Source organism: Acomys minous (assembly GCF_964271855.1).
Source record: "Acomys minous genome assembly, chromosome: 10".
NCBI lineage: Eukaryota > Metazoa > Chordata > Mammalia > Rodentia > Muridae > Acomys > Acomys minous.
This window is the reverse complement of record NC_140491.1, coordinates 58,841,033-58,867,276: the sequence shown is the minus strand read 5'-3', so window position 1 is coordinate 58,867,276 and position 26,244 is coordinate 58,841,033. Positions and strand designations below refer to the sequence as shown.

At 43.6% G+C, this 26,244-nt stretch overlaps 1 protein-coding gene across 2 annotated transcripts in view; it reads left to right on the top strand.

Moving 5' to 3' along the window:
- SPTBN1 (spectrin beta, non-erythrocytic 1) overlaps positions 1 to 26,244 on the top strand; it is a 159,406-nt gene that overhangs the window by 24,364 nt on the left and 108,798 nt on the right. For both annotated transcript variants that reach the window (XM_084800103.1, XM_084800105.1), the window contains exon 2: positions 18,330 to 18,525. In XM_084800103.1, the coding sequence (XP_084656229.1) occupies positions 18,378 to 18,525 (148 nt within the window). In that variant the 5' untranslated portion in view covers positions 18,330 to 18,377. The remainder of the gene's footprint in view (positions 1 to 18,329; positions 18,526 to 26,244) is intronic.

The window sequence follows — 26,244 nt, the reverse complement described above, 5'->3', positions numbered from 1 at the left end:
ATGTGTATCAGTATTTGCAGCAAGAAAGTGTTGGAGCCGCTGGTACTGGAGTTATAGACTGTTGTGATCCCCCAGGTGGGTGCTGGGAATTGAACCCTGGCCCTCTGGAAGAGCAGCCAGTGCTGAGCCATCTCTCCAGCCCTCTGAACTTTCACTTCTAATGAAGCTATTAATCTTACAAAGGACTTAGACTGTACATGGCTATGCATCCTTTCCTTTCAGTTAAGAAATTAAGAGTACTGTTGCCATAAGAAGCCAGTACAACAATTCACATTTTTTTGTAAATAGCCAAGAGAAATTAATGTTTGGTTTTGGCAAGAGACTAAATTATTATAATATGAAAAATATGGCAGTATGGAGATATAAACTGTTGTTTTTTTTTTATTATTATACTTGGGGACCCTTCTACCTCAGCCTCCAAGTAATAGATCTAAGTCAGAAAGCATTTGAAGGGTCTTCTCTGTTAATTGTTTAATTCAAGCAGGGCCTACAAAGAGAAAATAGGAAATCTGAGCCATCCTGAGTCCACTGAGGTGATGACAGAGTTCTTTCATGGGTTCTGTTTCTCTAGAAATTCCTGATAAGGGGTAACACTGGGATAACTAGGCACTTAGCCCACCATGTCTGAGTGTCCCCTTACTATTGGATGTGTTTAGTTGTTCTGAGCTGACCCCCTCAGCTGCTTTCTAAGAGATAGTTGAGAGACTTTGGTCAGAATGTTAAGCACTTCCTGGGGTCCATTAATTCTGGGGCACAAGCGTAATGTAATTCTGAGGCACAAACGTAGTGTAGGGTGACTGCTCGGAGAAGACAAACTTTTGCACGTCACGGTCACAGAGTTAGCTTATCCTATTTACGTAGCGGAGGCTGGATGGGGCACTCCGGATTGCCGGTTAGGGGAAAGCACGCTCACAAAGCCAGGAAGCGACAAAGCAGAGGGAGATGGTGAGGAATGAGGGAGCTGAGGCAGAAGGCCCCTGGCTCAAAACATGGAGCACGGCACTGGAAGATTTTAGTTCAGTTTTGTATGACTGTCAAAACCCACACAAGGGCGGGAAAGATGGCTAAGTAGTTAAGAGCACCAGCAGTCTTCTAGAGGGCCTGGGTTTGAATCAGGCATGCTGGAACTCTAGCACCAGGGAATCTGATGCCCTCTTCTGGCCTCTCTGAACACCAGGTGTCAAGCAGTGCACAGACATGCATGTAGGCAAAATGTGTGTGTATACATTAAAAACAATAATAAAGATAAAATAAGCATTTAAAAAAACCCCTAAAATCCCACTTGAGCTACTTTGTAGAAAGGGGTGGGTTTTTCAGTAGCTCAAAATTTTAAGCAGAGAAACTAGTCACGTAGCTGTGGCAACAATTCAGTCAAGAAACGCTGATGGACATGGTGGAGCGCACCTTTAATCACAGCTATGGTAGGCAAGATCTCTGAGTTTTAGGCCAGCCTGGTTCGCATAGTCAGATTCTGTCTTTAAAAAAAAAAAAGTGGTAGCCAATACATTTAAATTGAGCATTTGGCAAATGGAGGCACCCGGATCTTTGTGAGTTCCAAACCAGCCTTGTCTACATAGTGAGTTCCAGGGCACCCAGAGCTATGTAGAGAGACATGGTCTCAAAACAAAACAAAAAGATGTAAAGAATGTCCCTTATGAAGAGACTTAACCCTTTTAAGAGGCTATGTCTGGTTCATTTAAGCACTTGTCTAATTGATTCATTCATTCATTCGAGTTGGAATGCCGTACAATGCAGTTCTAATGAAATGGAGATATGGCCTGTGAGTAATGATCACAGACACTTGCCTATAGTACCTAAGAAGGAGATAAAGCAAAACGGGCTTCCTTTGTGGTAGCCTCAAAAATGGAAATAACAGACACGGCCCCTTATAAGTGAGTGGATATGTGACTGTTGTTGTGTGCATTATCTTTGCTGATAATCTCAGGAGGATTATGTTAAGGGAAGTAGCCAGATCAGAGAGCTGTATGTCTGTTTATATAGAAAATGCAGATTACAGCAACAGAAAGCAGACCTAGCTGTGTGAGGATGGGAGGAAGAGACTACAAAGAGGCAGAAGGAAGCTTTTTGGAGTGCTTGTTATGCGCCCCACCCCCTTTATTGTGGTGACTGTTTCTGGGGTATGTGCGTATGTCAAAGCTTACCATACCATACAATGTTCAGTATAGTCTATGTTAGTTATAGTAAAACCATTGACTTTAATTTTTTCTCTGAAGAATGCGCAGGCAAGCCCGCGTTCCACTTGTCAACCCTTCCTGGTTCTGTTGCCTTTCACCAGACCTGTTTATAGTCACAATGAAGGCCAGGAGTGGGTCAGCAGCTGCCATCCTGTGAGGCGTGCCAGGGTAGGTGAGGGGACCGAAGTGCATAGTCAGAAATCCCCAGAGAAGTCAGCTTGCATGAGCATGATGAGGACACTTCTGTGGACTTGCTGAGCCTGGGGACTCTAGGGATTTGTCACTGGGGTGGGGGGTGAGATGGGGTGGGGGCTGAGGTGGGTTGAGGCCAGCTCTTATATTCTCATGCCCTCTGGGCCAACTCTCCCAAGCTGCCCAGGCCCTCAGACATTCAAGATAACTCCAGGAGGCAGCCCAGACCAGGCATGTCCATATGGCCTTTTGTGGTAATAGGCCATGGACATTGACACCGACCCCTGATGCTTCAGGGCCACAGACCCAGAGGCGACCCTTGGCAGCAGCACAGGCTGGGACCTCAACATGGCCTCAGGTAGCGGCATGGGCTACTCTATCAGACTGCTCCTTGCTACCCTCAAGTCTCCGGTTCCTCTCACTAGTGCACGAACCACTCCGCTTCTCTTTCTCTCCCAGCTCTCCAGCACATACTTGCTCAGTGCCGTGCAGCCGTAGGTATGCGTCTGGGTCAGTGTGTGTGGCTGGCACGTCTCTGGTGTCTTCAGTGTCTGATGCTACGTGACAGCCAGCAGTCTGCTTTGTTACTTCGTACCTTATCTAAGCCTCTTGTTCCATGTTTTCCATAGACTTAAAGTATTGTTTTTAGTTTACGTATTAGTTACCTTGTGATTCATTTCATTAAAATCCCTTTTGGGATTTGTGTTTTGCTAAGATGTCTGGGAAAATAAATTACTTTCCTTTATTAATAATCAAGCAAAATAATGTGTAACTAGTTAAAATTGTATTGAAGGATATAATTTCTCAATTTTTATTACAGAAAAATGGCCTTGATCTAGTAAACATTTTAATCAAAGGAAAGAGAAGTAGTAGTTCCTTCAAGAAGTCAACATACAATGGTGTTTTGTAGTAATTTCATCTCTCAGTATGAATTGGATTGTTCTTTAAGGACGCGTTCCCATGCATTTCAGATACGTCCAGTATAAATCACAATAATAGCAAACGTTTTTAATACTTTAGTGTTCCGTGTATTGTTAGATGTATGTGCATGTGCGTGCACGCACAGAGTGCTAGTGAGATGTTCTGCTTCTGTAGTACAGTAAGTTTCCTTCGAGAAGTTTATCCTAAGAAAAACAGCTGGTGGGCAGGCTGGTGGTGGTGCACACATTTAATCCCAGCACTCAGGAGGCCGAGGCAGAGGCAGTAGATCACCGTAAAATCCTATCTCAAACCCCCAACCCCCAAATAAAAGAAAGTAACAGGAAAACATTGTAGTAATACCATATTCACAAAAAATACTGTTGTAAATAGTAAAACAGCTGTGTGTCTTGGAGCAGGGATTTGGTTTAAATCATGACATATCCGTAGATATCCTCAGAATGTTGTACAGCCATACGTGTGATGGTTTGGCCTATGTTTCTGAAAATAATCGTTCAGGAAATAAAATGGGGATAAACATACAGTGTAGAATGAAAGTCTGACATCTGTGCACGTTCCGTGTTCCTTGTGCTAGTCTCGGAGCCCTTGTGAAGAAATCAGCACACCTGCTTCCCTCTGTCATCCTGTGGCCTAGGAAAAACTCATCACCTACTGATGCATAGGGTAGCCTGGCCACCCAGGTCCCTTGACGTTCGGGGAGATGCTTTGACAGACACAGAGAGTGCCTGGCTTCCAAGAAGGGGAGACGGAGTCCATTCATTTTGTTACAGATACTATGCTGACTTCCACTCAGCAGGTGCCACAAGAAAGTACAGCCATAGCGGAAACATGAAGCTTTCCACGTAGCCCACGTCTTCCTCACTCAGTCTCCTTACTCTTCATTGGCCTACTTCTCCGTGCTAAGCTTTGCTTTTCTTCACAGTTTGCCTGTCCTGGGTCTCCTTTCTCTCCTGTACTTGGTAATAGAGGCTGGTCATTTTGGATTCAGATTTTATAGTGGGCCTGATGTGTCACCCTTGCAGTAACTGAACTTTTAACAGCTGCCCTATCCTCAAGGGAACAACTGACGTGTTTGTGGATCATAGGAGTCACACCCTTCACTATCAGCCTGCAAGGGTGTGACCCCGTGTCCCTTCCTAAACCATACAATGAAAGGCCTCCTTGATACCATCTGAAAACTGCCCCTTGCGTTAGAGGAAGAACTTCGTGTGGAACATTTCCTACATTTTGAAATACTGCTACAGACATTTGGGGAATTGGATTTGGGGGAGGACTAGCCTTTGGCTGAACTCTGTCCCAGAATCCCGTAGATGGTTTGGGCACCGTCCAGCAGGCGGGCGGGTACGATTGTGTAGCGATGATCTCGCAGCCAGAGACTATTCCTCCCAACGCCCAGCCAGGAAAAGAGTAGGAAATGACAGAGAAAACGAGCAAACAAGAAAGGGGCTTCTCATTAGCGTTCCCCTCTGAAATGCCTGCTGTGTTGGGCTTGCTTAAGCTGAGGGTTTCACATCCAGATGAAGAGGCAGAAAAGAGTGAGCCAAGAACAAGGAGTGTGTCCCCAAGCATGGGGCTCCGCACCCCTGAGGATGCCCTTAAGCCGCCCTGTTCAGTACAGTACCCATGGGTATATATGACTGGTGGGGCAGAAAAGCTGAATTCTAAAATGTATTTTAATCTTACCTAATTTAAATAGCAGCACAGGGCCCACGATGACTGTTTCGTACAGCATAAGATAGACTGAGCAGCTAGATCACGTGGGCTCAGATCCCAAGTCCTTGACCTTTTTTCTCTTGTCTTCTCGGGCCAGTTCTTCCCGACTCTGGCTTGGACTTTGTGCTTCGCGGAGTCAGCGTCTCCTTAGGAGACCACTGCTCTCTGCGCAGGCGTGGACAGTGTGGCCCTTTGTCCTCCTCAGTTGGATCTACCCATTTGCTCTTTCAGTTTCTAGGTCCCAGTCGTGACCTTTGACCTGTTTGGGCTCCTTTTTAATAAAATAGTGGCAATATTATGTCCTGGTGTTTTACTTAATTTTTATTCTTTAAATAAAAACTGGCGACCCAAGTTGGTCCCTCCATTTATGTTTAATTTTTACTGGTTCATGAGATTGAGACGGCTGTGCTTAACTTAGACCATCCATCTCCACCTGGTATATATTAATCTTTTAAAAAGAGAAAGAAAAGGCTGGTAATGATGAAATTCTATGAAAGCAAGAGGCTTTTGAACCATGATTGGCTTGACAGGAAGTGGATATGGAAGGGACGTAGCAGCTTACCTCAGCACTTTTGTGAAGTGCAGGGAGGGGAGAGAACAGACAATCTGCTTCTACATCTGAACAATTTTAAAAACATTACCTCGGCCCCAGCATCAGGCATAAGAAAAATTGTTCCACGGTTAAGTCTCTTAATGGTGTTCTAAGAACACAACATTTGCAATTATCTAGTTAAATTCATAAAGGCCTCAGGTAATAAAACATACAGAAGGTAATTTTCTGGCAGATAGAGACAGCTTTACATCTGTACATGATTATGAACCCCCTCTTGTTGTTTGGCTTTTGCCCTTCCTTGAGCCCACATTTCTCACTAGGAGCTAATAGTGCATAATAGTAAAGCCTTGGCTGGCAGCCAGTACAGAGTTTTGGCTAACTTTTCCAGTGTTTGTGAAAGTAGAAAAAGCAATGCAGCTGTTAGACTGGGCCCTGTCCAGGGGAGGACATGCTTCCCAGATGAAGGACAAATGGGAATTGAAATGTAATCAGTTTTTCTGGCATCTTGCTCTTGTAATCCTTTCTAGTTCTGTTACGTTAATTGTTCATTTCTTAGGGTTTGTTTTGTGTTTTCCTCTGGCCTTTAATATAGAAGTGAAGGTTTTAGGTATTTTTTCAGTGACTAAGTAGTTATATTTGTTGGCCAAAGGCTTATTTTAAATAGCCACACGATTATCTTACTGTAAGACTCGGGTTTCAAGCAGCAGAAAAAGAAATCTAAGTCACAGAGTGCCTGGATTCTAAAACTGGCTGGAAGGTTCTAGAATAGGCTCCATTTTCCTATGCTTCCAGTGTTCAGGTTTAGGCTGCTGGTGGATGTGTGCAAGCAGTTTCGTTAGTATTTGGGTCTTGCACAGTTTTGTTTGGTGGAAGGAGCCCAGCTGCTGAGTAGTTCTCAGCCTCTGGTGGCATGCTTTTAAAGATCCCAGCAGTGCCAGGCGCTGTGGTGCACACACCTGTAATCCCAGCACTCAGGAGGCAGAGGCAAGTGGATTGCTATGAGTTTGAGGCCAGCCTGGTCTACAAAATGACAGCCAAGACTACACAGAGAAACCCTGTCTCAAAAACAAAACAAAACAAACAAACAAAAACACACCCAAAAAAACTAAGAAAGGGAGGAAAAAAGAGAAAAAAAGAAAGGAAGGAAGGAAAAAAAAGGGAAGAAAGATCCCAGTGGCCTTCATACCTGAGCTGGCCCAGCAAAACCATTGTCCCCAACACTGTTTGGGATGTGTTATTTGGATGCAGTGACAATCCCAGGCCTTTTCCTATACAGGAAGGGATGAGGTGATGGGTGGCTTGGCCCCCATCCCCTGCTGGAGCTGACTTGAAGATGCAATGGCCTATTTCCAGAAGGGATCTTTGGTGAGCTCCCAGGAGGCCTGTAGACTGCAAAGAATCATATTAAGCAGCTGCAGAGAGCAAGACTCTGGTCCTCTGGAGGGGCAGACTCACCCAGTCCCGATCCTGTCAGGAAATTGCCTTTTGTTTCCCCACATGAGCTAATGCTTTCTGTAAGAGATGGAGAAACTGCCTTGGTGCTCTTTTTTTCTCCTTTTAGAAATGAGTATGTCTGTAATTAGTTAAGAGAGTACCTTTGAAACTGGGTGCTATTTATTCTGAGATCTCAGAGTCGCTGGTCTCCTCTACCTGTTATATGAAATTACCAGGTAATTTTGGTAGTATATGGCTTAGCGGACCATTCCCAACGCTATACATATCTATTAAAGATCATTTAAATCCCTCAAGTGCTGACCTAGTGCTGATGAGGGTTGGGGTACCCTGAGGCTCATAGAGTGGGTGTGTCTGTTGAGTGTGTAGTTCTATAGAGATGCCATCCGGTAGTGCGCTCTTGTGTTGCTGCTCCTTGGTGTTTTGCTCAGACTGATGGAAGTGGGAAGCTGAGTGTCCCTTGCTATCCTAGAACCCTAGAGTTACTGCCACAGCTTAAGGCTGGAAACTCTGGGCAAAGAAAAGCCGGGGGTGGGGGGAGGGCCTGACGAGCTGTAGGAAGTAAGAGCTGGGGCATGAAGTGTGTGTCCGTGACTTTGTTTTACAAAAGCTTGATTATGTTTTTGGTATTTGTAGCTTTCTAAAAATTTTGAGTTTCAGGTGATGATGAGCATAGTTTTTAATATCTGACATAGAAATGTTGGTTTTTGTATACCAGGCCTGGATTTAAGGACTTCCATTCATTTCCAGACATGTCTTTTATTTTATGGCAACATCCATCTTCACATGATAACTCAGGAAGGATATGTGTGTTTTCCTTTCTGGATGTCAAAGAATTCCTTTCCTGCCCAAAGCACTCACTGCCCTCTTAAAGGACATCCTGTTTCTATAATCCTCCCCCGCTCCCCCCCCCCCAACACTTCTATCTTCTGGCCCCCGGAAGCCTCAGTTCCTCCATCTTTTGGAAGCTGATGATGAAGATTTGTTGGTGTGGTCAGGAGCCGGTAGAAACCTAAGGAGTGTGCACCATAGTGGCCAGATGATGGCCAGAGGGGTCTCGGTTTCCCTGCCCACCCCTCCTCTGTGGAGGATGTCATCTACGGAGAAGGGTGCTGCTGACATAGCGCCTGTTTCTGCCAACAGCAGGCTAGACATGGCGAGGCCTCTTGCTGTTTTAGAGGGAGAGAAGTGTTTTGGGAATGTGTATACATGGCTGACCGATCTGCAAGGTTTTTTGTTTGTTGTTGTTGTTGTTTTTTTAAAACCTAGAAAATGATTAACATACTTACCCCATCAGACAGAATGTTACCCCATCAGACAGAATGTTAATGAGAACAATCTCATTGCCAGGCCAAGGGCAAGGGCAAACTCTGCCTTGCAGGCCTGGTGTTTCACTCCGCCCCCCCCCCCTCGGTTCTTACTGCCGTGGTGGGGAAAAGGTTGGTTACATGGCCTTTATGCTCTCCTAGAATTTCTGAGCCTTCTGGAACATCTACACACTGGGCGTGGGGAGGTGGCTAGAGTGTGTGAGTGGCAAGCACTCTGGGTAAAGAGGTCCAGGCTTGTTGGCTGTGCCCTCATCACCAAGAGAAGGCTCTGTGACATTGCTGCCATGTCCCATGTTTCAAGGGCAGAAGGGAGCTGGCCTCCTCCTACCACAGAGTCACCCTGGGATTTATACTAGGAAGAGTTTTTAACAACTGGGTGCATTCCTGTTCTTCGATTAAGTCCATTACAAGCCATTCATATTTTTTGTCTTGTATTTCGAGACAGGGTTTCTCTGTGTGGCCTTGGCTGCCCTGGGACTCACTTTGTAGACCAGGCTGGCCTCCAATTCCCAGGGATCCATCTGCCTCTGCCTTCCGAGAGCTGGATTCCATACTGCTTATATTGGTTTTTGTTTACCAATTCTTTCAGATTGTGACTAGGCTTAAGAGAATTGTAGAGACAGAAGTTTGATCGTGTTAAAATGCTTTTTCTGGGATTGTCATGTTCTCCCTTTTGAGTGCCAAGGCCAGCTTTTATGTAATTGTTTTATCTGCAAGACTACGAATTTCTGAGTCAGCTTGGGAAACACCCAGGTAGCACACGGAGGGAAAGCTGAGGAAGTCCTCAGCCAAGCAGTAAGAGCTGTGTGAGTGGCCCTTTGAGCAAACTTAATAACATTTAAACCTGGACATTTGGGTAGCCAGTTACACCTAGAATCTGTCATTTTGTAAAGAGGAAGTGGTCCTACTTAAAATAAGGTGTGTACTTAAAATAAATAGGAAAATCAATATTTCTTTAGTTCTAATGAAGAATAACCCATCCTACTTTGGGCCAGATGAAAATAAAATTTTTCATAAAAATCCATTCTTTGCTAAATGAATCTGCATGAGAGGCAAGCTCTCCTTCACATGCATAACAGCCAATTTACTGGGATCCAGGATCCGTACGACTTTGGCAGAAATAGAATTTTTTTATTTCTTAGTTAGATGTGGGGTGGTGACACTGCCACCTGTCACTTCATTATGAGATTGTTTTTGAGCACATGGGTACTGGTTATATGACCTTGGATCCTGGACCTTGCAGGCTGCATATCAGTAATGCTGGGCGCAGTGTTGCTATTCGTGGCAGTTTTATATACTTTGATTTGATCTTTATTCCAGAAAATTGAGATATTCATTTTACTTGATAAATTTGCCAAGTATTTTGGCACTGTACTGCTCCAGAAGAAAAAGCTTCCAAATAGAAAGTACGTTCTGTGATTGTTCCTCATTGTTCAGGAAAGCGCAGTTGTGGCTTACTAAGCTCCAAGTAAATAAAGCAGTTAAAAGCCTAACTCACTGAAAATCAGGGTTGGTATTTGGCTTTGGTACTATTGGAACTATATTCTGCTGTTATTTAGAACTGTTTGGAAGTAAATGTAAGACGAAAAAGACTGTAGTGGTCTTTCAGAAACTCCAAGTTGTCTGTTAACTATGATGCCAGCCCTGTTCTTAATTAATGATTTCAGTTTTAATTGTTTACTTTCAAAATATGGCTGACTTTTTAAAAAAAGATTAGGACTTATCAAAATTTCACGTAAAATTTAGATATATAGGCAGAGAAAAGGAATAACATATAAACAGTAAATGAACATAACTCATACTTAGCAAGAGTTTTGTTTTGTTTTGTTTTGTGGAAGAGACTCAGATAATAAGTACATACATCACCTCATTGCTCCTCGTTTTGTTTTCTCTGTAAGATGGAGGAAGGCAAGAGGAAGGAAGCCCATTCTCCCTTTCACCTGCACTGTTGTAGAACTGTGTCTGTGGTTACGCTGTTTTTAAGTTCTCTTAAACTTAACTTTCATTTATATCTGTATGCCTCTATATGTAGTGTCCATGGAAGCCACAAGAGGAAGTTGTGTTCCCTAGAACTGGAGTTTTTCAGACAGTTGAGAGCTGCTGGTGTGTTGTGTGCTGGGCACTGAACCTGGGTTCTCTACAGGAGCAGCCACTGCCTGTAATTGTTGAACAATCGATTTTCCAGCCCTCATAAGTCCTTAAAGTATGATGACGAGTTCTGGCTGAGCCACCGTGTTTTTCGCTGCTGACAACTTTTAAAGGGTAGTTTTACTCCTTATTGATTAGAACCTAGCTACATTTGCTTATCTTAAGCAAGATTTATTTCAAGTCATAAGCCCGTAAGCCAGTTCCCAGTGGCCCTTTTCATCTGGTCGGAAAGCTGCCTCTATACATTGGGAATGAAGGTTTTTAGCAGTTGCTTTAGTTGGATGTTGTAGGCAGATGGTGCTCAGCCCTTCAGTGCTTCTCCATAGCAGGCACATCATGGGTTTCTGCAGCACAGACTCCGGTGTATGAAACTCTAATTTTTTGATAGGAATCCATGTGTTCCTCACCTTCCTGTCTTCTCAGGCTTTCTTTCAAGAGCACATAGATGTTTCCTCCTTAACTTTTTGTCATTTCTCTCTCAAATTATGGGGGTTTTGTTTTGGTTTGGTTTGGTTTGGTTTGGTTTTGGTTTTTTCAGACAGGGTTTCTCTGTGTAGCCTTGGCTGGCCTGGATTTGCTTTGTAGACCAGGCTGGCCTTGAACTCACAGTGATCCACCTGACTCTGCCTTCCTGAGTGCTGGGATTAAAGGCATGCGCCATCAAGCCTGGTACATTCTGGGATCTTACAGACATTTTTTCCATTATTGCATACCTGTCACATTTTAATATTGTCAATGCACTGTGTATCTGTGCTTTCATTAGATGAAGGAATATTTTAACACAATTCCAAGGTGAGTGTTCAGTCCTTCAGGAGAAATAACCCCTCCCATTTCAAATATATGTGCTGGGCTGCCCTGTAATTAGACCTTACTGAGGGCTGATCCAACTCATTTACTTAAGACCCTTGAATTTCAGGTACACCTCTAATGTGGGTAGCTAGAGAGGGCTGTACCTCAGAAGGAAAGCTAAGCTTGCTCATTTAAAGTTTGTGTTTGAGGTCACATTTGATTCATATCCTCTTGGCTTTCTACTGTCAGTCCAGTGTAATCACCAGCAAAGTCTTACTCTTTAAATTCGCCTCTTTTGTTTTGTTTTATGTTTAAAGTCAGCATTTCTCTGTGTAGCCTTGGCTGTCCTGGAACTCATTCTGTAGACTAGGCCGGCCTCGAACTTAGAGACTCTCCTGCTTCTGCCTCCTGAGTGCTGGGATTAAATGTATGTGCCATCCCCACTGCCCGGCAGTTTCACCTTTCTTTGTTAGTGAAACAAGGGCTGACAGTAGTATAGACCTCAAAAGGCTGGTGGGCAGGACAGAATGAGAAGGTGAGGAAAGCAGGATGATCCAAATAAAGTAAGCCTTCAAATATTTTAGCAGTGTTAGGGTTTATATTCATCAACTTTGTGTTAGAGATTAGATTGCACTCTTCTGGCTCTGAACAAAGCAGTAATAAAAGGTATTGTGACAAAAAAATCATGGCTATGTGACATGGTCCAGTTGTTCACCTGTGGAAGGTTTAAAATAATGGGGTAGAAAATAATACTAAGCAAATGCTGTTGTCACTCAAAGCAGAATTCGTATGTTAGTAAGGCTGCTTCAAAATGTTCACAGTCTACAAAGAAGATAAAAGATTATGATAGGGGCCAGGCATGGTGCGTACTCCTTAATCCCAGCACTCGGGAGGTAGAGACAGGCAGATTGCTGTGGGTTCAAGGCCAGCCTGGTCTACAAAGACAGTTCCAGGACAGCCAGGGCTGCACAGAGAAACCCTGTCTTGAAAAACAAAACAAACAAACAAAAGCTTATGGTAGAGCTGGATGTGGTGGTTATTGCCTTTAACTAGGAGCTCACAGTAGGGACTTTAATAAATCATTGAAATTGGACTAAAGATGATAATAGTTAAGTCTCCCTTTATTAACAAGGCATGAGTAAAAAAGTCACTATTATTTCTTCTTAAAGTGGTCTGATTTTATGAGTTGTAGGTATAATTTCTCTATCAGTTTTGTGCTTTAAAATGTATTATTTGCTTGTTTATAAGAGAGCATTCAAGGGAGAAGTGAGCGCTTGTAGCAATCAAGAAATCCACAGATGCTTTAAACCATCTCTCCAAACCCTCACGGAGAACCTGGACGTTGTTCACATCTAGGATGGTGTGGACTCTGCTCAGTGTAGGGCTTAGGATTGGTTCTTCCTTCCAGGAGCCATCTTTCTACCCTTGTCAGGGTTTTTGCTGTTTGTTTCTTAGGGATATGGTGATTTTCTAAAGGACATTATATGCTTGTGTTTCAAAATGTTTTAACTGTGTGTCTCCACATTTGTGTACAGAAGAGTTCTCAGTGCAGGAAGGGAAAGTCGTTCCAGTAAAGAGCTTAGAATTTGAATATCATAGACATTTTCTTCATCCATGTTCTCCATCTCTCCAAGGACATACTTATCAAACAGTGAGTTTGTATGATGGAGTCTTGGGTCCTCTTTAGACACATACTTGTTCTGTGGACCTGAATAGCAGTGGTGACCTGGGCTATGTCAGCTGCTTTACACTCAATGTGGAATGCCTCAGCAGGCAAGTAGCAGACAGAGTAACTGTCCAGAGTGACTAAATAGTTGAGAGAGATTGATGTCAAACTCTCATGGGGCTATTACTAAAAGATCTCAGATATACAATTTTATGTCTTCAAAGTCCAGAGCATAACTTACTTTTATTTTTAATGTTTTAATAAAGTAGTGTTATTAGTGGTCCAGTGAATACTTTTATATGTCTTCTATGAGTGAAATGGGAAGATTTGAAGTGTAGTTAGGGTTTGTAAATTTTGTTAAGCATAATTGTTAACATTACATTTTTCTCCTGAAAGTGGACTGCCAGGTGTGGATCATCTTATTCATTTTACTTAAATTTATTTGTGCTTTTAATTAAGATCGAGTAGCAAATACATGTGTGCATATGTGTATTGCCTGAAGATTCTTTGTATTCTCTATTTCTTTGTTCTGTAAGATCTTACTAGTTTAGACAGTTAAAAAAAAATACTGTCTGCCAGTAGGGGGTGGCGCACACCATTAATCCCAGCACTTGCGAGGCAGAAGGAGGCAGATCTCTCTAAGTTCAAGGCCAGCTGGTATACAGAGTGAATTCCAGGACAGAGAAACCCTGTTTTGGAAAACAAAAACAAAAAACAAACAAATGAACACCCCCCCCCCCAAATACTGTCATGAGTAAAGATTACATTTAAAAGGAAAACCAAGATTTTAATAGTGTGTGTGGAGAGTGCTTTATTGTATATGTTCACATTGATTGGTGTTCTGCTTCTGAACCAAGTTTGTTGAGAGTGAGGCATCGCCTGAGTCACTCTGTTGAGCTGACCACAAACAGCTGCTCAGACCTGGGGTAAGAAAGAGCCGGTGAGCCACTGGGGCATGGTCAGAGCAGGTTCCTCAGAGTCACAGAGGAGACCGACAAAGCGGAATAAGGATGAACTCTTGCTTCTCCATTGGGAAAAATACTGGGTTTACAGTTGCCTCTGTGACCCAGAAAATAAATATCGCATGTTCGGAAATAACAGGATAAATAAAATATTTTTACTTTGGGATGTGCCCGCTATTGACTTTTAAATTTTCATCAACAGAGAGAACTCACTGGATGCTTCTAAACCAGGCAGTAGTCCGGTTTCTTTCCTAATGGTTATGGCTTATAGTAAGTAGTCCCGTGCGACCACTCTAGGAACTTACTTGCTCCATGGGATCAAATTAGGATCACAGTTTGCTCACCAATGGTCTGTTTTGTCCATTGGTTTGAAGAAATAAAACTAGCATCTGTGTATTGAAGCCAAATATAACATATTTGAACTTTCTTTGGGTCTTTTGGGAAATTGCTGTTTCTGAGACAAAATTAGAGAATAAGATGAGCAAGAGAGCTCTTGTCCTTTTAAAGGAGAAGCTGGACAGATGCTTTCAGCTGTCTTCCCTAGTCACAAAGAACGTGGACACTGCTCATGTCACTCTTACAGCAGTGCTGACTTCACTCGGTGCAGAAGCCCACAGGATGGCTATAGAGTCAGATAGACTTTCAGGCGCTCTCTGTACCTTACACAGTCCACTTGAGCTTTTCCTAGTGGAAAAATCATTAGTGGACTAATACAGACACATGTGCCACCTCAAAACAGGGAGCCAAGTTTTTCTCTCCTGCTCATCTTGTTTCAGCCATTTAAGAAGTGTAAATGTCGGGGCTGGAGAGATGGCTCAGAGATTAAGAGCACTGTCTGTTCTTCCAGAGGTCCTGAGTTCAATTCCCAGCAACCACATGGTGGCTCACAACTATCTACAATGAGATCTGGTGTCCTCTTCTGGCATGCAGACACACATGCAGGCAGAATACTGTATACATAATAAATAAATCTTATTTTAAAAAGTGTAAATGTCATCTGCCCTAGGAATGTATGCTTGGTAGCACCTTGGGAAAGTTGAGCCTGTTGCAGATACCCTGCAGGGGCTACCTCCTTATGGGATGTGAGCTGACACAGCCTCCTGCTAAAGAGGCTTGGGTCAGTGTGGATGTCTAGGGTGCATTCCCAAACCTTTTCCTTGATGCTGATTGTTCCTCACCCTCAGGTCACTCACTTGGTCCTGTCTAATATAGGAAGTACTCAAGAGAGCCCTGGTGGGAGTCGGGGATACATAGCTTTGAAAGTGCCCTGGAGGAAAAACAAACTGCTGTATTGCCATGAAAACTCACTTGTTTGTTAATGATAATGTCTCTGCAGAGATGGATAATATAGAAGAAGAAAATGTCTCTGATTATTAGTTAAGAACACTTAGGAAAGAATGTACTATACCTAAGTTCTCATTGGCGTATGTGTTTAATTAAAGAAAAAAGAATACACCCAGAAGGATTGACACTCATTCGGAAAGGTGTGGAGGGTAGCTGGTACCTGATGATGGGTCAGTGGTATGAAGAGACTGCAGAGCTCGGCCACAGGAGGCAGGTGCAAAGGGCTCTGGGCCACAGTGTAGCTTATTCACAGTGGTCAGTAGATGGCGCCAAAACACCAAACTTAGCTGGTGAAAGTTCCACCCTGTTTTAGATTTCTTCTTTAGTTGGATTAAATCAAATTTTCTATACTGTGAATGATTATACTTCAAGGAATTAATAGTACTATCAAAATTTCTTTAGTAGAGATAGACTTTTCCAAGACTGATTTTGTAAAAGACTTTGTTGTTGGTGTAGTCAGGAAAATTAACCATATCCAAAGTTTATAGTAAGGACGATGAGGGACTATCTTGTCTGGTTCTCCCTCCTTCCCTGCCTCCCTCCCTACATTAGAGTCTCTTAACTATAAGGTCACTCAGTCAATAGAACTTAGCTTGTTACTTTGTGGTTTTGTGAGACTCTATGAATATATTGTTAATATAACTTTAAAAAATTAGTGTGCAATCCATTTGTATTGTTGGGCTTGATTGCAGCTCGCTGATGAGAATTTCATTCACATTAAGGAATTTTATGTTTATGCCGTGATGGATGATTGGGAGAGCAGATGCTTCAGGCAATGGTCAGGTGGACTTGGTGCTTTTCCTGAGGAACATATAGGTTGTGTTGATGTTCACCAATGGCTTGTAACGGTAAGAGAGGAAACAGTGGTTTGCCTGTGCCACTAATGGTATCTTCCCAGACACAGAGACCCCGCTGTGTATGAGGTTTGTTGGAACTGGAGAAAGCTACATTGGAGGCACAGTAGGAGAATTGCTTCTTTTCAGCATGTTCATGCTGTATTCTTCTGTGCGGTACACATAGGAGGGGACAGAGCTGTGGTGCAGGGTGGTGGTCTTGTGTTATAAGCACAGACTCTGATGTGAGTTCTGCTCACTGCTTCTTGTGCACATTCTCAGTGCACACTGAGTAAAACTTCCACCAAGTGAGCATCCAGGTAGGAAGCTCTGTCGTTTTGTTTTGCTTGTTTTGTTTTGTTTTTAATCTTGAGGTGAGGAGAGGAGAGGAGATAACCCACATCATGTCCTTCTGGTCTTCTCCATCCCCACTCCCTTCTTAGATTTGCAGTTAACTTACTTGGATAGCTCTGTATCCTGTAGCCTGACTGAGCCTAAGTCCCTGTAGTATAATTGAACACACACAGGAATTTAACCATATCAATAGGAATCAGACACAGATCCTTAGTAATGCCTTAGGTCTAGCCAGACCTTTCACTAGGTCCTATGAGCCCAACACACACACACACACACACACACACACACACACACACACACACACACACACACACACACCACTACCACATTGAGATCTACCACTGCCAGTACCAAACCAATACCATCTCTGGAGTAGCCCCCAACCAGTTCTGCTTCTATTTTTGCCTCCAGGAATCTGTTTCCCACATGGCACCAAGAATAATGCTTTAGAAGCACACATCCAGTAGTGACAGATGCCGGCCCAAAGCCCATCGTGCTCAGCTCTTAGCCCTCTCTGGCCTGGCCCTGCCTAGCTCCCTCAGCCTTGTCTCTTTGCCTTTCCCTGTGCACATGGACTCCAGGTCCACTGAGCATGCCCTTGGGTTTCCTTTGTTGGGAGTGCCACTCTTCTTGACCTGCGCGTGCTCTAGACCTTTTAGGCTCCGTGACCTGTTTCAGTACTAAGAGGGGTTTTCATTTCTTACCAGCCTAAAACAGTTTGCTCATTTTTATTTTTCAAGACAGGGGTTCTCTGCGTAGCTTTGACTGTCCTGGACTTACTTTGTAGTCTTGGCTGACCCCAAACTCACAGAGATCCTCCTGCCTCTGCCTCTAGGGTGCTTGGGATCAAAGGCGTGTGCCTCCATGCCCGGCTATGTTTTATTTTTCTTAAACTCTCTGGTTTTTCTTGTGGAGTTTTCTCTCCCTCCTCTGTGTAGGTGTAAGCTTCGCTTATGTTGTTCATTGCCCTGCCTGGAATGTAGAGCAGTGCTGAGCCTGTGCTAAGTCCTCACCGTATTTGGGTTCAGCAAGTGAATAATGGCTTTATTGAGTGAGGAAGCTGTATCTAAAGCTAAAAAAAGATCTCTCGTAACCCTCCAAGCATACTGTGATGAAGTGAAGACATTAGTGGGTCAGAATTTATTTCATAAATATTCCTTTAAAAAACCCATTATGACCCTCAGTGGGCTGTGGAGGAGTGGGTACTAGCTTTGGTATTAGCCCTAGACTTTAGTGGCGTAAATAATTGCAGTACTAGTTGAGTGTGCTATGCGTGAATACTTTTTGATGCCATATGCTTACATCTTAATCTTAGATATTAGTTGTATTATGCAAATGAGATGCATAGATATTAGTTTTCTTTTCTTTTGGGGGGGGTGTTTCGAGACAGGGTTTCTCTCTGTGTAGCCTTGGCTGTCCTGGGCTTGCTTTGTAGACCAGACTGGCCTCAAACTCACAGCAATCCGCTTCCCTCTGCCTCCTGAGTGCTGGGGTTAAAGGCGTATGCCACCACATCCATCCGGCTCGATATTAGTTTTCTTATATAATATATTATGAATGAGAAACCAGAAGGCAATAGTTTCTGGCATAGACAATAAAACTAAATGAGTTCATTCAGGAAGACCCAAGTAGTTATTGATAAAGACGTGATAAGACATAAACCTTCACTTTAAACTTTTTTTTTTTTTTTAAAGAGTAACTTGGCCAAGGTCACACATGCGATATGAAGCAGAGCTGAAGCTCAGAACCAGCCTTGCCTCCTGAGGGCCTCTCTGGACAGGCAGTTCCTGTCCCAGCAGGTCTGGGGAGACTGTGTGCTTTGTATGTATAAGAGTGTTTTTCCTTTTCTCTCTCCTAGAACTCTTAAGAAGGAACTGATGTGGAAGAGCACCTGAGACCATTCAAGATGACGACCACAGTAGCCACAGACTATGACAACATTGAGATCCAGCAGCAGTACAGCGATGTCAACAACCGCTGGGATGTGGATGACTGGGACAACGAAAACAGCTCCGCACGGCTCTTCGAGCGGTCCCGTATCAAGGCTCTGGCAGGTGAGTCTCCTACCTGTCACCGGATGCTGTGTAGTCCCTTGAAAACCAACCATCTCTCCTTTAAGGCTGTCTTATTTGAAGTTGATCTCCCCCTTACTTTAACGTATCCTATGAGAGCCAGCTGGGCCCTTTGTATAAAGCATTTACATTTGGAAAGCTGCCAACCTTAATGGTCAAAATAATTTAGAACACAGTAATGTTGATAGCAATTTAGAAAGAGCTGCTAAGAGTGTGTAAGGACCTTTTATTTGTGACGCTTGTTTCATTCAGAATGTTGAAACATACCATGTTTTACATGAGAAATATCCAAACCCAGCTGTGTGCTTAGCACCAGTGGCAGGTTAGCTCACCTGAGCTCTGCAGGGTCGGTAAGTGCATTGTGCGAGGGCTTTAGATGTGAAAAGCACAGTGTCCTGTGGGAAGGGCGTGCTTACTGCTGTTGGCGAGGAAGTTTGCCCCTGGTCACTCACATTAGTGTGGATGTGTCCTTCCTGTGTGACCACTTGTTCCCTGGCTGCTGCTGAACACGTGGAACGTGTCAGTGGCCCTAGTCAGTTGTACATTATGTCTGGAAAGGGACCCACTGCCTTAAGAGCTGAGCAGTACCAAATATGTACTAGCAAGAGTCAAAGTGGAGTGCGTTTCAGGTGCTGTCTGTGTGTACTGTGGAGACTTTAGAGGAAATTGTCTTGGAGGAAGCAAGTTAATGATTCTCTGCCTTGGTGTCATTAACTGTGATAGATTAAAAGTCACGATATGAGTGGATACATTTACTATAGATGGTAAAAAAAAAAAAAATAGTTGGCTTTCCTGCTGTCTTTATAGTAGAGTCTGATTATGAATCAAGTGCTATTTTCAAGAAGAAGGGAGTCTAACTAACAAGTGCCTAAAGTGACAGAGAAATCATTGGTCACAGAATTGTCTCGTGGGCTTAAATAATATGACCAGGTTGGCCTAGGACAGTGGCTCTCAGGCTGTGGGGTTGAAGAACCCTTTCCTAGGGGGTCGCCTAAGACCACAGATATTTGCCTTATAATTCATAACAGTAGCAAAATTACAGTTGTAAAATCCCAACGAAAATATTTTTGTTGTTGGGGCCACCACACCGTGAGGGTCTGTATTAAAGGGTCGCAGCATTAGGAAGGTTGAGAATCACTGCCTTACAGAAATCATGACTGTGGTCTATGCTGCTGGGTCAGTTGGTACTTTAACCTTCTTTTTCATGACTCTTCATTTGAGACGTGAGACCACTCTGCTGGTGGTAACTAATGAGTTACTTCTGATCGTAAGCTTCATGCTCTGGTTCTAAGCTAGCCTATGTTGTCTCATTGGGATGATATTTTACTTACAAAATGTATAGAATTTATTTTTCACGTGAATATGTGAAATACAGATTTTGTATGTATGTAAGTGCATGCGAATGCATACATTTGCGCAAGTGTGTGGAAATCCAAGATTGATGTCACAAGTCACTCTTGCTTTATTGATTAAGGGGTCTCACTAAACCCAGGCTTCACTAATTCTAGCTGTTGTAAGTAGCCAGCTTGCTTCAAGGATCCCCCGTCTCTGCCTCTGGAGTACGGGACTTCTAGGTGGCCTCCACATTGCCTGGCTTGTCATGCGGATCCAAACCAGAGTCCTTACACCTGCACAGCAGGCTCTTTATCCACCAGCTCTTGTTTGTGCCCCTCTGTGTGACATCTTTCTACACACCCAGATTCCACAGCCTAACTGCTCCTAGGCTTGGCCACTGCCGTAGCCTTCTAAGGATGCTGAGTCTAGTCCCAGGGTAACTGGGTTGCACTGATGATAGCAAGTGATTAATGTGCTTCCTGTGCTCCCCGAACTGTTCCAGATGCATCTACTGTGCTAACAGTCAAAGCCAGGCAGGGTACCGCTTGGGAGGTCGAGGCAGGAAGGTGTTCATTTTGAGGCCAGCCTGAGCAACATAGTGAGACCTTGTCTCAACAACAGTAAAAAAAGAAAAAGAAAAGTAGCCGATCCCATGACAATGGCACAGTCGAGGCTGTTGTCATCTGTAAACCATATACGTGGAGTTGGAGGCAGAGAAGGAGTAAATGCTTACGCAGGGCACACTGTTGGCACATCGCCCTGCTGACCAAAAAGCACAGAGAAGGACACTCTGCTGTCCACAAGACCTGCAGCTCCTGGCAGAATGGAAAACAGTAACTCCTTAGCTTTTTTGACACAAAAGCTAAGCAAAATAGGAATCGCTACTGTTCAGCCTGTGCTGGCAGCAGCTGTCCTGCCACAACACCTCCAAGTTCTGGGATTTCTGGTGTCAGCTGCATGTCCAGCAACACTTAGATATATTAAGTAAGCAAGTAGACTTAATATTGACTGTTGCCATAAACTCAAAAGTAAAATTTCCTCCTACAGTGTTTTAGTACAAAAAAAATCATTACTGCTGTTTTCTGATTTTTTACCAAGTCTTTGGATTATACACCCTCTTTTTGCATATGAGAGCCTGGTAAGAATTAGTCTGAATTTGAACGTCATCAAAATATGGCGCATAGTACTTTCCCCCTGTCAAGTGATGCTGCTCTTGTAAGCGCGTTCCTTTCTTCAGGGTGTGAAATGAGTCAGTGTCTTGTGTAAGTTATCTCCTGCATCCCATGGTGGCATGCCCACATCCCTTACTCCTGGGAACATACGGTGACTCAGAACAACCTGAGTGCCCTTGACCAGCATTTTATTTGAAATAAAACATAAAAAGCTTTAATCTCTTAAGAAATGTCCGAGAGGCTGGAGGTGTAATTTAGTGGGAGAATTCTTGCCTAGCATATGGAAAGCCCTATGTTCAGATCTCAGTACTAAAAGAAGAAGCAACCAAACAAAAATCTCAAGAGCTAAATTTTTCTTTTTAAAATTGCATGTGTGGTCTTGGATTTGTGGAATCCACATAGATTAGAGGAAGTAAGGAGATGAGTCTTTTAAAATGTACAACATATTTAGTTTGAGAATATTGGTTAAAAAGTAATTAGAATTAATATCTTTATCAACTCTTATAAACAGTGCAGAAAGAATTTGAAATGGTATACACTGAAGTAGTCAGATGTGGTCTGGGCTTTACTAGTAGAGAGCACAGTTGCCCAACATGGACAAGGCCCTGGGTTTTATCCCTGACATCAAAAAAAATAAATGAAGGAAGGAAGTGAGGAAAAAGAAGAAGAAAGGAGGAGGAGGAGGAGGAGGGAGGAGGTGGTGTTGGTAGAATTAAGGGAGGGTAGGGAGACTTCTTGAAAAGGCCAGGTGTGGTGGCCATGGTTCTAATCTTGGCACTCAGGAAACCGAGGCTGGCAGATCTCTGTGAGTTTGAAGCTAGCCTGGTCTACATTGCAGCTTCCAGGCCAGCCAAGGTTTGTATAGAGGAAGAGGTGGATGCAAGGAGATGGGGAGAAGAAGAGGGGAGGTTGGTTTCATGCAAATCAGATTCAGCAAAGCCATGTGCTTATCTGCTATAAGACAGATCTCCGTTCTTCATCGTTCATTGGAGCACTGCACTTAGTAACTGCTCCTTTATAATTTGGCTCATGCCTGGCTTGCATGCAGTGTAGATTCAACTTTACTTCTTGTCTAACTTTTAAAAATTAACTTAATAGCATAGTTTCTTTGAGTACAAATTCCTGTAAAGTTGGGTGTGGTATCAAAGTTCTCTTTGGCCCAGATAGCTTTTTATACCGGGCCATGACCAGCTGGAGACTTCCAAATGATTGCCTTTAAAAGAGGCAGCTTAAGACTAGTGAAATACACTCGCTGCCAGCCCTGCCAGCCAATGTTTGATCCCTGGGACCCACACAGTGCATGTAAAGAGACTGAGTCACACAGTTCTCCTTTGACCTCCACACCATGCCATAGCATGTGTGTCAACCCTTAAATAAAGCCAGGTACTGGTGGTGCATGCCTTTAATCCCAGCATTCAGGAGACAGAGCAGGCGGATCTTGAGGCCAGCCTGGTCTACAGGCTCTAAGACAGCCAGGGCTACACAGAGAAACCCTGAGAGACCAAAAGGGAGAAGGAAAAAGAGGAAGAAGGAGAAGAAGAGGAGGAGGAAGAAGAGGAGGAGGGGGAAGACAAAGGATTCCCAGAAATTGTGGCCCTACTACCCAGCTGTCTGACTGGAGGTGTGGTTGGTATGGCTAAGGCAGATGATTTGTTAGTGTGGAAAAAAATGGTCTCTTGGATTAGTTAACTTTCTAAGAGATTAGGATGCTCTGCATGATCAAGGAAAGAACTAGATAAACAATTTAGAATGAAACAAGGTGCAAATTGGCACCCGAACAAGAGAGACCAAGGTTTACTAAACTAAGGCTTACTCTCCCTAAATCTTGCCTTTTAGCCTCCTTCTGTGAGTGGCTTGTCTCTGCCCCTGCCCGAGTTCTTCCAGATTGCAGGAAACCTGGCTGCCATCTGCTGAGCTTGGTTGCTCATCTCTTCCCTTTCGCCACTTTTCAGATTCTAGCTAAGCACTGGTGCTGTTGGGGAGGGAGGCCTTTGTCAAGCACCACTGACGTATGATGTGGAATATAGAGACGTAAGAACACAGAGCCATGTGGAGATGTTCTCCGCAAGAGGTGGTGCTTCTCAGGGAGGTGACCGTAAATAGCACTAGGCAGCAGACCACAGTGTTAGATACATGGCTGCCCTGAACTCAGAGACGATGACATTTTAGAAGATGGCAAGGGTATGCTTACCATTAACTGTCTCCCCTTAAGAGAAAGGAAACAGAAATGGGTACCTCTCTTTAAAATTCCTGAAGAGAAACAAACATTACACATTCAACTCCTTAAAATACGCCTCTATCGCTGGGCGGTGGTGGTGCATGCCTTTAATCCCAGGCAGAGGCAGGTGTATCTCTGTGAGTTCGAGTCCAGGTCAGCCAAGGCTACACAGAAAAACCCGGTTTCAAAAAACAAAAAAGCAAAAAAGCAACACACAAAAAATATGCCTCTATCGAAATGTTAGTTCCAACCTAACTTACTAATTTGTGGCTTCACAGGGTGATTAAAAATACAGTCTTTTCCTTGCTTCTTTGGGCCATAGGAGCTAAGCATAGAGCATCACTGCAGTTTTATTTTTTTCAGAGTTGTGATGGAAAATCTGTGGGTTATTTAACAAAGCAGCAACAACAACAAAACCTATTTTGTGAATGTAGACCACATATTTAATGAACAGTGGGGCCAGGCACAGTGGCGCGTATCCTTAATCCCAGTACTTGGGAGGCAGAGGCAGGCAGATCTCTTGTGTGTTTGAGACCAGCCTGATCTACATGGTGAGTTCTAGGACAGCCTGTCTTGAGGAAACTAAAAGTAAATAGATAAGTAAAGTGGACAATGGGCATCAGGTATAGCAGCGATAAGGCAAGCATGGGCTTCATAGTAAATGCCAGGTTACCAAGGCTGCAAAGAAAATGTGTCTGAAAAAAAGAAAAGAAATGAAAGGAACAGAGCGGCAATATTATATGAAGGTGGCGTTCCTCTGAGAACCTCAGTTCAGAGAACTCACTCATCCTCGAACTGGAAAAAGCGTCTATTTCTTTCTCATTAGTTACTGTCCAAGGGAATTTGCTAAGCCCTTAAGTTTGATATTTTTGCTAAAAGCCTGTGAATTCTCTGAAGCCTAAAATAGTGACATAGTCAGGTGCTGATACATACCATTGGGTGAATCTGGTAAGCGCTTTGCCATCCAGGCTTAATTCCCCACAGACGCCCTAGATTTCTCGCGTACGTATGTGAAGCTGTTCTGTTAAGAGAGGGACTGGAGTCTAGGAGATGTTGGACTTTGTCAGGTCTCAGCCCCTCCCTGCACGACATGTCGGATCACCCTGTGAGTCTTTAGGAAACCCTACTGCTCCAGCCTCGGCCCCAGTGCCCTGAGCCGGAGCTGTTTTCCTGTGTGGCTCACTCTGAATTTTTCTCTTTGATTAAACCTCCTTGGGCTGTGTTAATCTGTAGTGTGTACCCTGCCCATTACTAGTTTCAGGAATGTGCTCAAGTAGTTCTCTCCAGATTCCCTCTAACCGATGAGTCCGTTCTTGGAGACAGTGGCAGTGGATAGTATTTCTTTTATCATTCCATTAGCACCTCACAGAAGTCCAAACGCAGTTAGTTGTTGAGCAGTTGGCAAACTAGGTAACTGATTCCTGGTCAGAGCTAACTCTTACGTCACTTGGGAAAACTGCCCCCTAACTTTTGTGATACCAATTGAAGAGTTAGTCCCATGTGTCTGAGAATTTGACATTAAAATGTATTCTACAATAACTACAGTGTACATTGTACATTATGAATGTATGCACTGAGAAAACTTGAGCATTCAGAAGCAGACAACGAGTGTTTTCTCAGGTTCCCTCACACCCTTTCCCACTCCAATCAGTGAAGAGAATTCTTTTCAAAGTTCTGTGTGAGCCCGGCGTAGCTGTGTATACCTGCAATCCTCAGAATTTGGAGGCTGAGGCAGGAGGACTCAACAGGTTTGAGGCCAGTCTGGTCTTCATAGTGAGTTTGAGGCTAGTTCGGACTACATAATGAGACCCTGTCTTTAAAAAGACCAACCTCCCCCCCCCCCCAAACAAATAAACAAAAGCCAAGTTTGATGCAATCTGTTGAGAATTTTCAATGTACATAATTTAAAAGAATACATATTGAATATCTGTATCCTGCCTCATATTCTTAGGTGAAACTGGTTCTCAGTATGATAGTGTTAAAAGGTGGAACTGGGAGGCAATTAAATTACGAGGGAAGAGCCTCAAGGCTGGGACTAGTGTCCCTGATAAATGGCTTTTAAAAAAGATTTATTTCTTTATTTAATATATATACAGTGCTCTTCCTGTGTATACACCTGCAGGCCAGAAGAGGGCACCAGATCCCATTATAGATGGTTGTGAGCCACATGTGGTTGCTGGGAATTGAACTCAGGACCTGTGGAAGAGCAGTCAGTGCTCTTAACCTCTGAGCCATCACTCCAGCTCAGAAAAAAAAAATGGCTTTTTTTTTTTTATCTTTTCTGTGAAAATACAAGATATTTGTAAACCAGGGAGAAGGCCTTCACCAAGAGCCTGCTTTGTTGGGACCATCACTTCTAGCACTGAGAACTGTATGCCTCCATCAGTGTTTCACTGCCTGGGCAACCTGGACCAAGGCAAATAACCTGGCCTTTAGAAAAAGAACAGAAGCAAGGTCACTTGGATGACAGTGCCCTAGAGTTTAACCTTTCTCCCATCAAAGAATAATTGTCTTAGATCAGTTAAATTCTATCTGCTGTGAGGTCGTTAGATGCACTTGGAAGCATTTGTTTGTAAGCACATGTGGCCCGTTACACTGAATATCAGATAGGCTGTCATGTTGGCCTCCGCCTCTTTTTCCGTTAAAAGTATTTGGCTTTTGCCCCTTAGGGTCACAAATATTAAAACTGATGAGTCCTCTGACCATTTTTCCTTAAGGCTCCCATCTTTTTGCAGCTTTCCCATCGTTGCCTCTTTACCTTCCACATTTCCTGGAAGAAAATGCTTCATGGAGGCCTCACCGAGGGAGAACATGCACTTTACGTATCTTTTCTGCCTGCACTTTACTTTTATTAGCTTCTTAGAAGTGAGCACTTGGAGTTTGAGAATTGGTTGGTTTATTTTTCCTGTGATAGCATCTCACTGTAGCCCTGAAACTCAGAGCTTGGCTTGCCACTGCCTTCCAAGTGCTGGGATT